General features: G+C 44.4%; 1 protein-coding gene across 1 annotated transcript in view; it reads right to left on the minus strand.

The window, feature by feature from the left end:
- Positions 1–16,331, minus strand: part of PLCH2 (phospholipase C eta 2) — a 110,135-nt gene that overhangs the window by 25,942 nt on the left and 67,862 nt on the right. Inside the window, 6 exon segments of the mRNA XM_026660024.2 lie at positions 891–1,015; positions 4,150–4,257; positions 4,718–4,900; positions 5,782–5,879; positions 7,207–7,307; positions 8,565–8,657. Coding sequence (XP_026515809.1) covers positions 891–1,015; positions 4,150–4,257; positions 4,718–4,900; positions 5,782–5,879; positions 7,207–7,307; positions 8,565–8,657 — 708 coding nt within the window.

Raw genomic sequence — 16,331 nt, forward strand, 5'->3', positions numbered from 1 at the left:
ACAGCCATTCCAGACTCACACTTGGATTATGACAGCCATTCCAGACTGATACATCTCCCAACACTAAGCATTCAGGGGAAGAGTATTTCGAAGTATTCGTTCCAAATCCAAGCATTTCAGAACCACTCAGAGGTTCGGTTCTAGTTCTAATGGGCTAAAGGCTTGAGGGGGAAGTCTTACTTGGAGGTAGCTGCTTGGTCTTCGCATTTCCTGAAGACTAATGTTTAATTAATAAAGGCACACTGGCCATACTCTAACAAGCATTTGATACACAACAGCAGAAGAAATAAGAAGCCCCAACATTGGCTGATTTTGCTTTAATCAGAGTTGCCAGAGGCTTTAAACAACAAAATAAACTGCCACAAAACACACACACACACACACACACACACACACACACACACAAAGCCAAACCAAAGGGGGGACGAGTAGAGAAGGCACACAATGCGCTGTGCTGGGGAGCGGGAGGCTGGGAATATTATTCACACAGGCAGAGGACAAGAGGGACCCTCAAGTAGCTTCATTTGTCTTGCTGTCGAGCTCAGCAGTTCTGTGCACTTTTAGGGGACGCAGGGTTTTGCTGGCTCTGTTTGAGAGTTTAAGAGCACTGCAGTGAATAGGGACCCGTCACAGTGATCGAGCATCTTGGCTTTTCCTACACATCCTAGAGGCGCCGTATGAGAATAAGGCAAAACAGACTAGCTCCACAATGCGTAAGGAAGGAAAGGCACCTGGTGCTCTTGGAAGCTAATGAGCTGCATGATATATTCGAAGTGAAGCTCAGTGTTTCCCATAGAAACAAATGCAAAAAGTTAAGGCCTTGTCCAGACCAGCTCCCAGACAGACACTCTCAGATAGGAGAGCCTCATCCCCCGTTCAGCATTCCCCACCTCTCCTCTGTCTCCCAGCATGGAGTCCCGGGGCTTCGGTAGCTGTTGCCCGCTGATTATCCTCAACACCAGCTGCTTCTTCAACTGATTGGGGAGTGGGTCTTCAGAATTTGGGTTAAAGACACCTGTGGGGGCAAGAATCCGCAGAACATAAAGGAGGACTGGCACTATTTTATGGATGGTGACATTTTCCTCGAGCTCTTCCTCTCTCTTTTCCCTGCTGATTTGACTCTACAACCAGTTGTTACAAACTGTGCTTAGGAAGGTGCCCCACCCGGTCCCCTCAAGCACTTATAGGTACAAACATCCAAAAATGCACCATAGTCATTAACATCTTTACAAGGAGGTAACACACTGGTACAGCATTTTGGATACTTTTCAGCATAGCGAGCACCAAGGACAAGTTAATTGCTTACAAAGGCCATTGGAAAGAGCTTTAGATGCAAACATCGCATGTTACCAAATTAATCACCAGGTAGTAAGTTACTGATCTGGTGGCACTGAGAGGTGGGGCCAAACTGAAAGTTGGATCTGAACATCCCATAATTGTGTGTGGTGGATTTCAAAATCTAGACCTGAATTTTATGGCTTTGGAACCATCACCAATTGCTTTTACATCATAAGCACTGGAACTTTGCTGAGCTGAAATAATTCATAACACACTGAAACTCTCGACTAAGGATGCTAGCAAGTGCTCTACTGTGTCATTCCTGACTTATATTAGAACAGAAAGAAAGCATCAGCCGGCAGTAATCTGAAGTTAAAAGAGCATTTTGAAGACAAGCTCAAGCATGGGATAGTAATGGACTGTACTGTTGTAGAGCAGTGGGAGGAGATGGGACATTGCAATAAAAAAGGATAGTAAATTCAGTTTATTTAAAAGTCCAGGGCTGGGCAGATATTAAAATTAATGAAGAAAAGTGAGAGTTGTTTACATATGACAACTCAATCACTAAGATAGTATTAAAATACTTTGCTCAAGGCCACATTATCAGAAATATGCAGGATTCTAAATAAAGGGTTTCAGACAGAGAGAAAGTGACGAATTAAATGAGAAATCAACCAAATAAAAATGATGGTTTCATCTTTCTCAGGGACAAATCTGCTTCAGTGGAGCTTGAAACAAACACACAGATCCTTAACAGCTGGGTGCCTTCAAGGGAGATAGTCATTATGCATCCCATAAAGTGTAGTAGTGTAAGGCCTAAAGGAGGACCACACCTGCACAGACCTATGCACGCCCATAAAACATTCCACACGCACTAGGCTCCGCTTAAGAGTTGTTCTAACCACAAGCACATTAGTAAAAACACCGAGGAGTCCTTGTGGTACCTTAGAGACTAACAAATTTATTTGGGCATAAGCTTTCGTGGGCTAGAACCCTTGTTAGTCTCTAAGGTACCACAAGGACTCCTCGTTGTTTTTGCTGATACAGACTAACACAGCTACCACTCTGAAGCACATTAGTGTAACTGATTTAATTAAACTAGACTTAATAAAAGTGCAGCCCCTGTAACTTCTCAGTGCATGTAATGGCAATCGCTGTACAATTTTTGCATGTCTGCTTTTGCAAGTAGATAAGGTTACCATGGCATTTCCTTAGGAAGTGGTAACGAACACCACAGTGAAGGTAAGACTGCAGTGGTGAGAACTGTACAAAAAAACAACAAACAAACAAAGCCCCCTTCCTCTAAAATTCCAAAATATAACTGACAAAGGGTGTAATTTTCAAGATGTCTAAGGGTATGTCTACACGGCAATTAGATACCCGTGGCTGGACCATGCCAGCTGGCTTGGGCTCGGGCTAAAGGGATGTTTAATTGCAGTGCAGACATTCTGGGACCCTCCCACCTCACAGGGTCCTAGAGCCCGGGCTCCAGCCTGAGCCCAAATGTCTACACTGCAATTAAACAGCCCCTTTGCCCAAGCCCCACGAGCCTGAATCAGCTGTTGCAGGCCAGCCACTGGTTTTTAATTGTGGTGAAGACATTCCCTCTGTGACTTAGAAACCCAGGTCCTGCTAACTTTCAATAGGACTTGTGGCTCCTACATCACTCAAGTTTTGAAACCCCCACCCCAAAGTCTGATGATGATTATGACAAACAATTATATAAACCCACATGCAGTAGGACCAAGAGATGTGTCTCCTGTGAGGGCTGGGTCCCAATCCCTGTACCACTTTGGATACCCATCAATGCTATTCCAGCTTTGTTTACTACGGAATCTCTCCAGTAGGATAACGTTTGGTTCCCCGTGCTGTGTTTTGTGGATTTAGATGGAGAGCAATTTGTCACCCCTCGAGGCTACAGAGCCTGCCCAACTTACATTTACCTCTCAGCCGATGCTCTAAATTGGGATTCTGTCTTCATTAAAGAGAACGGACAGGGAAGCACTTAGTGCTGTGGGGGTTTGTGAATTCTTGCCTGACTTGGCTGGGCTGACGGGGAGAAGATGGTGCCTTACAGAGTGAAAGCCTTATAGAGATCCAGGAAACGGATATTTTATATTCTGATCCCAATCCCTCTATCACTGTGGATGCGAGCAGTGGTTAGTATGTAGTGTCAGGTGCGTAGGTTCCTTGCTGCAGGCACCATCCCTGGAGCAATACAATCCAAACTCCATTCAGGGGAAAACCTCCACAACTCCAGCCCATCGCAATATGGACACTGTAGAGAGGATGAGTCTTTCTCGTGTGTGGGGAGATATGGGCCTCATTTAGATTTCACTTGTCTGTGACTACCTTAGATGACGTTTCATGTGCCTATAGTTACACACAGCCCACGTGACAGTACATGCAGTCTCTACTTTCAAGAAGTATTAACAAATAATTCTATGGTGCATGTACTGGGGGAAAATTAATCCATCCCAATGCATTCAGAGACACTTGGGGATACTGGGCCAAACCTGCTCTCACTTCCACCAGTGTAATTCAGGAACAACTTCACTGATGTCAGCGGTGCTCACGCCAGCGTAAGAGCAGGATAAGGCCTGAAGTTTCAAAGGGTTTCCTAAGGCTGGAGGAAAGCGCCCAGCAGCTGTACACGTACACTCCCCTACCACTCACACAACTTCAGAAACCGTTGGAAAAATCAAGCCCAAACATAACGAGTTACTGACTCTACTGCTTCCATTCTCATCGCTTGCTGGCCTATCCCACAATGCATAGCAGTGCCACGCATCTTTCCCTCATAAAGTACCGTTCCCACCCCCAGGAACCTTCCTCTCCCTCTGCAGCCCTCACTGGCTGGCGTTTCCTTACCTTGACACATGCACTTCGGTTTGAGGATATAGCCACAATTCCCATTGGCATTGAACTTGGCCCGGTTCAGCTGCAGCATTCTCCCCTCTGACTGATAGTTCAATGCGACTGTTGCAAAGAAGGACGCAATGACATTAAGTCTGTTGAGAGCATTCGCAGGAAAGAAAACCTACGTACGTTTTAAACTGGTGACAGAGAGCCAGAGATGTTGGAACAGGGACCCTCTTCTCGTAAACCCAAGATAGCACAGCTCCAGGGAGAGTCTTTCCTCCTGTCTGTAGGGTTTCTTGCATGTGGGCAGGTGGGCATTGCTTTCCATGTCTCAGCCACCAGTTGCCACTACGCATATGCATACTCAAGGCATCCTACTCTACTAGAGACACAGACAATACCCCAGGTACCAAAGACCCAGATGTCAGGAGAGTTGGATGATCAGGTAACCTAGGGGTCTTTGCTGGGGCTTTCTGTTCAGCCTCTCTTTCAAAGAAAGATTCTGGGACCCCATTCATGCATGAGATTTCCACCTAGTTAAAAAAATAAAATAAAACAACACGTCCTTTTTGCTTACCCATCTGGCAACCAGCGTTCCAGAAGGGCTGGGGATTGTAATTGCTGGAATCTACGCGATAGGAAGACGGGTAGATGCGGGACAACTGGTGTTGGTTGAAACGCAGATATTGTGCTGGCTTTTGCTGGAGTATCTGGTGGGCCTTTGTCTCGCTGAAAGATGAGACCTGCCAACTGGAAGAGACTGCAAGGAGAGAAGAAAGTTAGAAGGGGATGGCTTCCCCTTAAAAACAATCCCCTCCAACAACTTCCCATCAGTTACTAATAATTCTCTTGCAAACACAACCTGATCAGATATGGTTTTCGCTCTCTTCCATCACCACATTTTGTTTCATGCATGGAAGAGTTAGAGGTGGGAAATCCAGGTCAGGTACAATAATGATCTGAATCATCACACAGAACTTGACCCAAATCTTTGAGGTTTGGGGATGGCTTGAGGAAAGTTTAAATCCCCTAATCCCTTAATATTTCTCTCTGCTACAGGTGGCATTTGGACTTCCTGGTTCTGCTCAGGATCAGGTGCAGAAAACATACAAGGAGGGCTAAAATCTCCAAGCAGTTTCATTTTGCAGAATCAACTGTTTTGAAGCAGCACCTGAACTTTCATATACTTAGCCAAAGTTCTGGAGATTTTCCTATTGCTTTGTAATGAAGATTAAAATTTCTCATGTAGTGATTCCTCTCCAAAACACCACAAATTCTACTTGGGAGCAGCATAAATGTCCTTTCAGAATTGTCCTGCTTCTTAAAGTGTAAACTGGCATATAGCAGCCTTTCTAGCAATTGGCAGTAGCCAATGGGTTACTACAACATGTGGTTATTTTTATCCACTTTAATGAAGTTCCTGCACAAATCCAGATTCACATTGCAGACTCCGAGTCTTAACAAATGATGACTGGCCACTTTGAAATGACACAGATTTATTGCATGCAGCTCTACTGTCAAATTCCTCTTGGAATAAAGCGTTTATAATCAAAATTAGGTGCAAGAACATAAACCTTCCATGCCAGTTTCCAAGCTCTATGCACAGCAGTTAGTTTTTAGCAGACACTTAGATCAACCTACTTTCAGTTTCAACATCATGGATCCCAACAGACTTTGTATACTTCACCAGGTCAGAGAGAGCCCGGGAAAGCTTCATTGTTTTCTTCTGTCTGCTCATCCTGGGTGAATAAAACAAACCGTTTCCCATAAACTGATCAAGACGCGATTCTCCCCCTCCCCCACAAAACTTTAGTTTTTTAAATAACTGGCAGGGTAACGAAATACAGGGAGGAGTCTCTTCCAATACGGAGTCCTGCTATGCCCGTTCTGTTCACTCCCTCTGGGGCACCTGGCATTGGCCACTGTCGGCAGACAGGATACTGGGCTAGATGGACCTTTGGTCTGACCCCGTATGGCCATTCTTATGTTCTTATGCCATAGTTGTAGGGGCACCACATGAAGACTCATTGTAACAGTACAGGTTTCTGGTTAAACCAGCGCTGGAAGCACACAGAAAGACTGTCAATGGGCTGTTGGCTCCTGAGCACCTAAATCCCTTTGGAAGATGAGACTGAGGCGTCACAACACTGAGCATGGCAATGCCTAAATATCTTTTAAAATTTGGGCCAAAGAGCCTCATCTTCTTGTATGTTAATGGCCAAGAAAAGACTTGAACTTCTGGCTAAGAGTTATACTTTAAGATCTGGTATGTTGCAGATACTCTATGCTGCTAGGCAGGAGGCTGAACTGTGGACTTGCCCTTGAAAAGGTCTTTTTCACCTCCAACTGATAGGATAGGATAGTCCTTAAAGGACGTGTATTTTAAATGCCAAAGAATTTGGTGCCCTGATCCTTTCCATTTGCTTCAGGTTAACACCACAATGTGCCGAGTGGGTTTATGATCTCAGCATGGAGTTCTCTGACAATGCTGCTGGCTGCTCCACTGGCATTTTTCCAACACATCCTCTTCTGCCCTCCATTCAGTTCTCCTGGTAGCCCCAATAAATCTCTCCTAAGCATCCCAACCTGATTTCCATCTGACCTCTTGCTTCCAGTGTCTAGAACCCATCAGATAATCTCATTAAAAAAATCTTTGGCTTCAGGTGTTTTGAAGGGATGATTTTCAAAAGCAAAATCAAAGCAGCACTTTGACTCTTTGATGCAATGCCATTTAACAAATTAAACAGCCATAGGCTTCGTGCGCTCACCACGAACCCCCTGTGCTACAGGAAGGCTACCATGGCTAAAATGCTACACCAACTTAAAAGACATCTTCACACTAGAGCTGGGCGAAGTAGTGAAACCTCAAGCCAGGTCTGAACAACAGGTCTGGCTCAGTCATCCACTGACAAATTAGGAAGAACCATGTCAGGAGACTAATCTGAGGATGGAGCCACAAACATTTTGGATCTATCTTTACATGGGCTTCCCATCATACAGTTATAGCACCCAAACTTGCTACACTTGTATACACACCTCTGTGTGCCAGGATTCCTTGTTACCAACCTGCTATAATGCATCGCGCCCCTGGCTAAGTTTCCTTGACAGTCTAGGTCATCTTCACCTTCTTCCAGGCTGGATGCCTTTTTCAGTTTGCTTCCTTTTTTCTGCATAAAGGAAACAAAACCATGGTACAAAACAGGCATCATTGTTCAGCAGAGGCTTATGTAAACATTTAAAGGGTGGGGTGTGTGAAAAATAAACACAGATTTAGTCATGTGTGCCTGAGTGCTACGAGCAGAGCAGAGCAAACCTCCTGGGATTTGTTCTGAAAAGTTGTGTGCAGGGGAGCAACCAAACAGATGTCTGCAAAATTCGAAGTGGGTGCTAGAAAAGGAAAAGAGTGATAAAAGGGGAAAGCCTTTGTCAGAGGATGGATCTGCTAGTCTGGGGTTAGCCATTCACATGCAAGCGAGCCATGTTGGTGGTGCAATTGCATATGGTGGCAAATAATTCTGGACCCAGATTTTCAAAAGTGACTAGAGATTTATGGGTGCCCAACTTGAGGGATTTTAAAAGGGGCCCAGATTTTGAGCACGCATTTTGGGAAGAACAGGCCCCTCAAGTTGGGCACACAGAGTTTTAGTCATCTTTGAAAATTCTGGCACAGGAGTTGATCTGGGCCAGCTAGCTTTCAAAGCCACACCCATCAGACCAGCATCTGAGCAGCTGCCCAGGCTGCCCCATGCAATTCTGCTTCATTCTTTCAAGGAGCATGTTTCCTCCAGGGACTGGGAAATGGTAACCTTTTACTCCAAGAGACTGCACTACACCAGAATTGATCTGTGCACACGTGGACGAGACAGCCCGGGGTTACAGCCTTTCATAATGGGACTAGAGATGCTAGCATGAAAGGTGCTGTCTAAAGGGGAATTATTATTGGTGCTACTATGATTACTATGATCAGAGAGAGCATGAGAAAAGGAGTCTCTTGTTCCATTGTTACTCTAGGGCACTTTGCAATAAACTGCGCTACAAGAGTTTAAATGAACTTTAGTGCTTTTCAGGTTGGATCTGATAGCTTGAGATTGTCAGCATTTGATGTGAACTTAAGCAAGTTGTTAAGAATAAAGGCGACTGGTCGTCCTGCCTGCTTGGCCATTGGAGTGGGACTCTGTCAGACGGCGTGTATTATATATCAGGGGGTAGCCGTGTTAGTCTGTAGCTACAAAAACAACAAGCAGTCTGGTGGCACCTTAAAGACTAACAGATTTATTTGGGCATAAGCTTTTGTGGGTAAAAACCTCACTTCTTCTTCTTTAGTCTTTAAGGTGCCACCAGACTCCTTGTTGTTTTTACACATATATCTGGGAGCTTAGTGCTTCTTCTGCTACCCAGTGGAAGTTATCTGTTGAGAGACTAACCTTGCGTTTGGAAAAGCTGCCCATCAGCGATCGGCTGTACCGTTTGTTGGTGCTTGAGTCTTCCCCAGATTCCACTTCATCCTCAAGTTTGTTCTATAGCAAGAAGAGAGCAAGAGAGACTGTGAAAGGATAGCAGACAGGACAGCAGTGCTGCAGAGAACCACACTGAAATACATCCAGAAGTTTGAAAAATCCATCCTAAAACCTCAACATAACTCAGATTTATACCAACATCTCCCCTACCAGTTCAATGCAAGACCTTTGAAGTCAGCAGCATGATCTTATTAACTGCTCTTTTCTGCTGGCGTAGTCACAGTCCATGGGCACTTTCACAAGAATCACATAAAGTACCCAGGCACCAGTCTCTGGTAACTTCATTACGTTGTCCATCGTGGCAAAAATTGGGCGACAAACTATGTGTCATGCACCAATATTTGATTGTTTTGCAAGGCAGACACCGATGGGATTGACTTCTCTCACAATAGCTGAGCTGTCTACTCTTTAGGATCAACAGGATCAGGTCAAACAATTCCGCTCATTGTTTGAGTGGCTATATTTTTGCTAGGATGTGTAATGATAGGATCCCTCACAGTAAGGAAGAGAAAAGAATCTTCTTATGACTCTGAAGGGAGGTTCTTCACTGAGGCCACTGGATGTAGACAAGAACCTGGGGTTCCCTGTCTCCCTGATTGGCTCAACACAGCCTGTTCTGCCTAGTGCAGTCCCTACAGGGACTTGCCAAGCCCTGACCTGGACTACACTCCACGATACATTACAAAAACAGCTGGGTTTAAAAGTATGCAAGAACTCAAGCCTTAGCAAGACTTGGGAAGCAGAGTTCTGTTTCTAAGCCTAGCTTAGCTTTAGTTCCAAGATGCTTGCTAAGTAACCTGTCTAGAACATTTCTAATTTGCATGTAACAACCTTCCCTAAGCCCTTTGTGGCTAATTATAAACTCTAAAGTGGCAGTGCTTCAGGTTCATGCAGCTTAGTCAGTGGGCTGAGTACATTTTTATAAATAACGGTTATTATAAAATTAAAAATGTGAAATAACAGAATAGACACTTTTTTCTTACACAAAAAAGCCCCCACTTTTAAATGCACTTTATAATGGAAAACAAATTCTGTTTGCTCGAAAGAAAAAAAAGTCACCTGTGTCTATTTCACGCTCTGGTTGCTCTGTGCTGGAGCCAGAAAAAAAGCTCTGTGTCTCTGACAATGCTGCTCACCTGGCATCATCATTAACTGTGTGCATTCAGCTATGGAAGCTGAAGTCATTAATAAACAATTTATACCGAAAGCTAATAAAATCCAACAAAGTAGATTGCTAAACACCTTTTCCTCCATAGTTCCAATTTGCATTTCCAAAGACTGCCACACTCCATTATTCATGTGCAATGAAAGATTATCCTCCTGTATCAAGCATTCACTATAAAAATTGCTAATAAAAATATCTCACCCTTAAAAAGCAGAAAGAGACCTCTAAATGGACATCAACAGGAGAGACATTTTTCTTCATAAATAGCTTTTACATAAACAAGGCAAAGTACCAACAAAGACCCATGACAAAACATTACAGCAGAGGGAAACATGCGTTTCCTTTCTATTTTCTTAATATTCACAGTCAGAAGCAAATCTTGGAGTGTTGTAAGAGTGGAACAACTCCAGTGGAGTACCTCTGGATTTATAAGCACCCGAGAGCAGACTCTGTCCTGTCTCTGGGTGCAGACAAAAAGAAACCAAACAGCACAGGTAAGTGAAAGTACAGTTAAATAGTATAAGCAGGGTTGCTGGCATATCTTTGGCCAATGAAGATAGGGGACATTAATACACTGAGGCTGAAATAGGGAGGATATGCCTTAGGGACATTCATATTGATCTTTACATGTTATGTCACATGACTGAAATTTGACAGGACTCCACTATATTAAGTAAAGGTTGGGAGCCCCATGCCACAGCCTGGTCTTCGCTTCATTCTGTTACTTCCAGTACATATTTTGCTGCTCCTGATACATATAGTCCCACTGTTCAGGGGTCCCTCTAGTGAAGCAATGATCATGGCAGCAAACCAAGTAGTGGGTCACGATGAGCACAAGGAGAAAGATGGCGACAGGCAGGAACTATTCTCAGGTGTCTTTTGATTTAACCAACATTTGCTGGTTTGGATGCATCTTTATTTCACTAGTAAAAAAACTGGTATTTACCAGTTAAAACCTAAAACTTACGTTGGGCAGGGACCCATCAGCTATGGTCAGCAAAGTGCTTTCACATCCAACACAATGCCAACCAAACAGCTTTCCAAAACAGAGCGGGGATAAACTTCGCTGGATAACCTAAAGAGACTTGGAGTGCCCTGCAAACCAACTGAAGAAATCTAAAATGCTCCAAGTTGTATGGAAAAATCCTACAGAATTGAGTAGTGATGAAGCCAATAGGGTTGATCTAGAACTACAAAAATAAATATCAAATTTCAAATGTAAGCTTGGAGCGTTCTATAGCATGGAGAGAATTCTTTAGAAAGTTCCACAACCCCCCATAGAATGGCTATTTTCTATTAAACTCTACAGGACAGTTCCCTAAGGGAGGCTTAGACTATCCTCACTCTTAATGCAGCACACAATAGAGTTTTCCAGGCCAAGAAAGCTTCGTGCCTCTAGAGGGCACTGGTCCTACACACAGAAAGCTATGCCACTTACTGAACGGCCATTGATAGTGTGAGGGTTGAGGTGAGGGGGGACGAGACCATACTTTTAAAAAATAAATGTCAAAGAAAGAAGGTCTAGGTGGGTGAGGTAATATCTTTTACTGGACCAACTTCTGTTGGTGAGAGAGACAAGCTTTTGATCCACACAGCGCTCTTCTTCAGGGCTGGGAGAGGTACTCAGGGTGTCAAGATAGAACAGATTATTTAGCCTAAGTAGTTAAGACATATTTCAAGGGCCCATTCCCAGTGAAGTGGCCCATTAACACCACTTGTGTAGCTTGAAAGCTTGTCTCTTTCACCAACAGAAGTTGCTCCAATAAAAGATATTACCTCAACCACCTTGTGTCTTTAATATCCTGGGATCAACCCTGCAAACAAAGAAAGAAGGTATCCAATTACTGGGATAACCAGGAGTCCGGTGGCACCTTAAAGACTAACAGATTTATTTGGGCATAAGCTTTCGTGGGTAAAAAACCCACTTCTTCAGATGCATGGAGTGAAAATTACAGATGCAGGCATTATTATACTGACACATGAAGAGAAGGGAGTTACCTCACAAGTGGAGAACCAGTGTTGACAGGGCCAATTCAATCAGGGTGGATGTAGTCCACTCCCAATTATTGATGAGGAGGTGTCAATTCCAGGAGAGGGAAAGTTGCTTTTGTAGTGAGCCAGCCACTCCCAGTCCCTATTCAAGCCCAAATTAATACCCACAAAAGTTTATGCCCAAATAAATCTGTTAGTCTTTAAGGTGCCACCAGATTCCTTGTTGTTTTTGTGGCTACAGACTAACACGGCTACCCCCTGACACTTAATTACTGGGATAGCCTCTCTTAGGTCTGACCCACAATAACTTTCAAGAATCTCTCTCCTCTCTAAACAGGACCGGCTACAGCTTTTTTGCCACCCCACGTGGCGAAGCGGAGGGGGAGGGGAAAAAGAAAAAGATAAAGCCGCGATTGGTGGCACTTCAGCGGCAGCTCTACCGCGCCGCTTCATTCTTCGGCGGCAATTCGGCAGCGGGTCCTTCGCTCCAAGAGGGACTGAGGGATCCGCCGCCGAATTGCCGCTGAAGACCCGGACGTGCCGCCCCTTCCCATTGGCCGCCCCAAGCACCTGCTTTCTTCACTGGTGCCTGGAGCCGGCCCTGTCTCTAAAAAGCCAAGACATCACATCTCTTCCATACACAGCTACTGCATTTTTAGAACAGAGAGAACATCTATCCTACATATATCGGCAAATTTGGGGTTTGAACTAGTTAAATGGTTTTCTTCTTTAATATTAAAAATGGCTATTTCTAGTTATAAAATATTTATTAAGATCTCTTTAATAACTTACAAAAGCATATTACAAAACTGCATTATTTATAAATAGTTGATTCCTGACAATCTGTCAGAGCAGGTGTAGATGTTGTTAAAATAAATGCTCGTGTGCACTGAACACACGGAGACAGGCTGTTTAACCATGTTATACAACTGCAGACAGCTGACAAATCAATAGTGATCTGACCTAGCCAAGAACCGGGAGTCAAGTCTGGAATCAAAAGCAACTGAAAATTCTAGAGCCCACGCTAAAGTTAATTATCTCTGCTCAGCGGGGGGTTCTTGGGTGCCACCACAAATAGAACTGGATCATAGTCTTTGGTTCACTGGCAATTCCAAAAACAATTAAAAAAAATTAGTTTAGGGTTGAACCAAAATGAACATTTTTCAAAATTTTCAGCAAAATAATAATAAAAAAAAATCATTTTTGGTCAAAGAACGTTTTGACAAAACCAAAATGTTTCATCTGGATTTCAACATTTTTAGATAATTTTATTTAAAAAAAATCAAAAATAGGAGAAATGTTGACATAAAAACTTGTTTTGAACCCAAAAATTGAAACATTTTGTTTAGAAAATGTTGAAATGAAACATTTTGATTATTTTAGACTATTTTTCTCAGGATTTTATGACCAAAAACGATTTGGCAGAATCGGCATGAATTTACTAAGTGTTCCAGTGGCACCCTATCTGCATTTTTGCAAAAAGGGTTCACCAGCTCTAGCCACAAGTATTCAGAGTCTCTGTAAGAGCATCATCTAGGCTCTCTGCTCCTGCAAACTGTGACCTTTCCAGGATCAGGAGAATTTTTCCATGCCGGGGAAGAGGTCTTGGAAATTGCACGGAGTCCACAGAACACAGGATCTGAGACCCCAGCCCCACTCCAAAAGGTGGGTGGCAGGCAGCCAGGCCCCCCAAAGTGCTTGCTCTCATTGCTCAGTCAGGAAGCATTAGAGGTTACAAATAGGGTCTGTCAAACATTTTCAAATCCCCCAACAACAATGTCAGGGCAAGACTTTCAAGCCTGAGTTGGCAGCTGTGTGTGCCCCTCGAACCGTCGCAATCTCAAAGGAGTAATTCTCTTGGCTTTGACAAGAAGGACCAGTCAGGACAGAGTGGGGTGGACAGCCCTGAAGGCTCAGGAGTCCCCTCACAACGGTTGATCAACAACTGCAGGGTGACAGGCAAACCCCGCAGGTTCCGAGCTCACGCGCGTCTCTGATTGAAGTCCCCAGAACATTTGGATGTTTATCCCAGTGCTTGGGCCCCTGCGGACACGAGAGAGAGTTCTACATGAGAACGAACTGCAGAAAAGGTAGCGACGGTGCTTCTATTTAGCCTCCCGCATGACAGAACAACAGGCAGACGCAGCAAGGTTGAAACTGATGGGAGAGGAAATACCCCTGTCCAGTGCTACGAGCTAGCCTGTGGAATTCCCTGCCACAGCAGACTCTGGAGGCTCCAGGGTTTAACAGCTTAACCATCCCCACACACAATATTCTTCTGATTTTGGAAACACAAACTCGCCTCTTTAAAACGAGTCCATCTGTGTACCTTGATCATAACAGACAATTCACCAGAACAGCCTCTTACAAGTATTTCTGCCTTTTCCTGCCTCTCTCAGTGTTTCAGCACTTCCATTTCCAAATGGCAGTAGAAAGGGAAGCCTAGAGCAAGGAGGAGAAGCGGTGACAAGGACAGGTCACTGAAGTGCATGTTTCAGGTGAGGGGCTGACTTGGGTTAATCTGCACGGCCTTGCTCATCCCTAGCTGGATAATTTTTGCGTTTTGGCAATTCCTACCAGATTCTGTGCAAGTTCTTCCTCTATTTATTTCCAGTGGGGTAGCTCACCAGGGTGTGCCTGGGTTTTACAGACCAGCCCAGAGCTGATTCCAGCCTGTAGCATCCAAATTGCCAGACATGATCTCTCAGTAGAGAAGTTTATGGGAGCGAAATACAGAGAGGCACAGGAATACCTCAGTGGCCTTAAAACAAAGGAGCAAAACGAGCATTACATACAGATCCTAGTGCCTCTGATGAACAGGGGTGAAAAATGTTAAATAAAAGGCATGTAAGCCATTTACCATAAGGTCAGCATGATCAAGCCACAACATCAGTAGGGTGTAAGGAACCTGCTATTCATATCCTCGAGGGTTTCTAGACCAAAATGGCAATGTTTCCTAGATCAGATGAAACAAGTCATTTCACATGCACACGCTTGGACAGAGATGTGGGAGGAAAGAAATTATTTCCTTCCCTTCATTCATGAATTAGATTTAGGACAATTAGAAATTTCTTCCTCCAAGACAAGGGCCCCAGGATGAAAATTAAATCTGGAAGGGAGAGGTTTCAAAGGTGGAGGAGGGGAGTCTCAAACTCGCTCCCTTCTATCAAAAGGATCCCAGAGAGGAAGGATGGTCTTGATTGCAGCTCATGAAGCTGAGCTCATTTCCTAAATCTGTCACAAACTCACTGTGTGACCTTAGGAAAAGGTCATTTGATCCCTCTGTGCCTCGGTTTCCCCATCTGTAAATGGGGATAATAATCCTGCCTTTCTCTGTCTTGTCTATTTAGATTGGAAAGTCTCAGGGCAGGAACAATCACTTCCTGCAGCAAGAGAAGTGGCTCTGCTTTAGCAGTGATGGATTATCCTGTAGCTTCATCAGTGCTAGTGGCCTCAGGTTGACACAGTCAATTCAACACCAATTTCCACCTGATGTTCAGTTGCTGCCACAATAGATAAATTATACCAATGGACAAGGTGATGGAACATCTCCCTTCGTCACCACTTCACACCGTCAGCCTTTTACTTCTCTCTCCAAAGCTTCCCGTCAGAGCTGGGCAAAGAAATTATTCTGTTTCATGGAGGATTTTGATATTTTGAAATTTGGCTTTGTTCTGATTCAGGACAAACCCCCAAACTTTAGACGTTCTCCATGAACGGGATTGGAACCCTGGAGCCAAGGTAGTCTGTGTGGCACGCTGCCCCACACTCTGGAAGCCCTGAGAGTGCAGGCCGCTGAGGAGCTGTGATCCTGGGAGCAGGGCTTCCAGCTCCCTGGCATCCCACCAGGTGGGCTGCTGAGAAGCCAGGCAAGCGAGCGGGCAGGAAACTGGACAAGGCTCCACTGAAATCCTGCCTGGGTTCGGTCACAACTTCACTGAAATCAAACTTTCTGATGAAGAGGCGTTCTCAGATGGAAAATGTTCCGTCAGAATTTCTAACCAATTCCCTACGTCCCATGTCTGCATTGTAGGTCCTGTCTCCCATGAGTCACAGCCAGCCTAGGGAACCTACTGATGCCCTTGGACAACCAAGATTCAGACCCCAGTTCTAAACCTGGAGCACAGCTCTCCCTTTACTTACTCCACTGCCAAGAACAGAGTTTTCCTGACACAGGGATGCATTGAATATGTAAAAGCATATTCAACCCCTAATCCAGTGAAACTGGAGATACAGAGAGGATTAAATGTTCCATCCCAGGGGTACAGAAAGCCATTACTCCACATCTGAACAGCTTTATTTTCTGCTGCCAAGAAAGGGGAAGAAGAGGTTTGCAATGATTTGATGTGAAGCTGCAGCAGCAGAACATTGCAGCACTGCCTCCTGCAAAGCTACAGACTCAAAATATTTACACTGCAAGTTTCCTCCTGCTGGAATGCGGTTCCTAGCTTATGGGCTATTGTTATTTAGCATTATGTAATGCATTATCCCATTTGTGCAAATCAGTACCGAGGCCT

The sequence above is a fragment of the Terrapene carolina genome, unplaced genomic scaffold (assembly GCF_002925995.2).
Source record: "Terrapene carolina triunguis isolate 2854851 unplaced genomic scaffold, T_m_triunguis-2.0 Scaffold714, whole genome shotgun sequence".
Lineage (NCBI taxonomy): Eukaryota > Metazoa > Chordata > Testudines > Emydidae > Terrapene > Terrapene triunguis.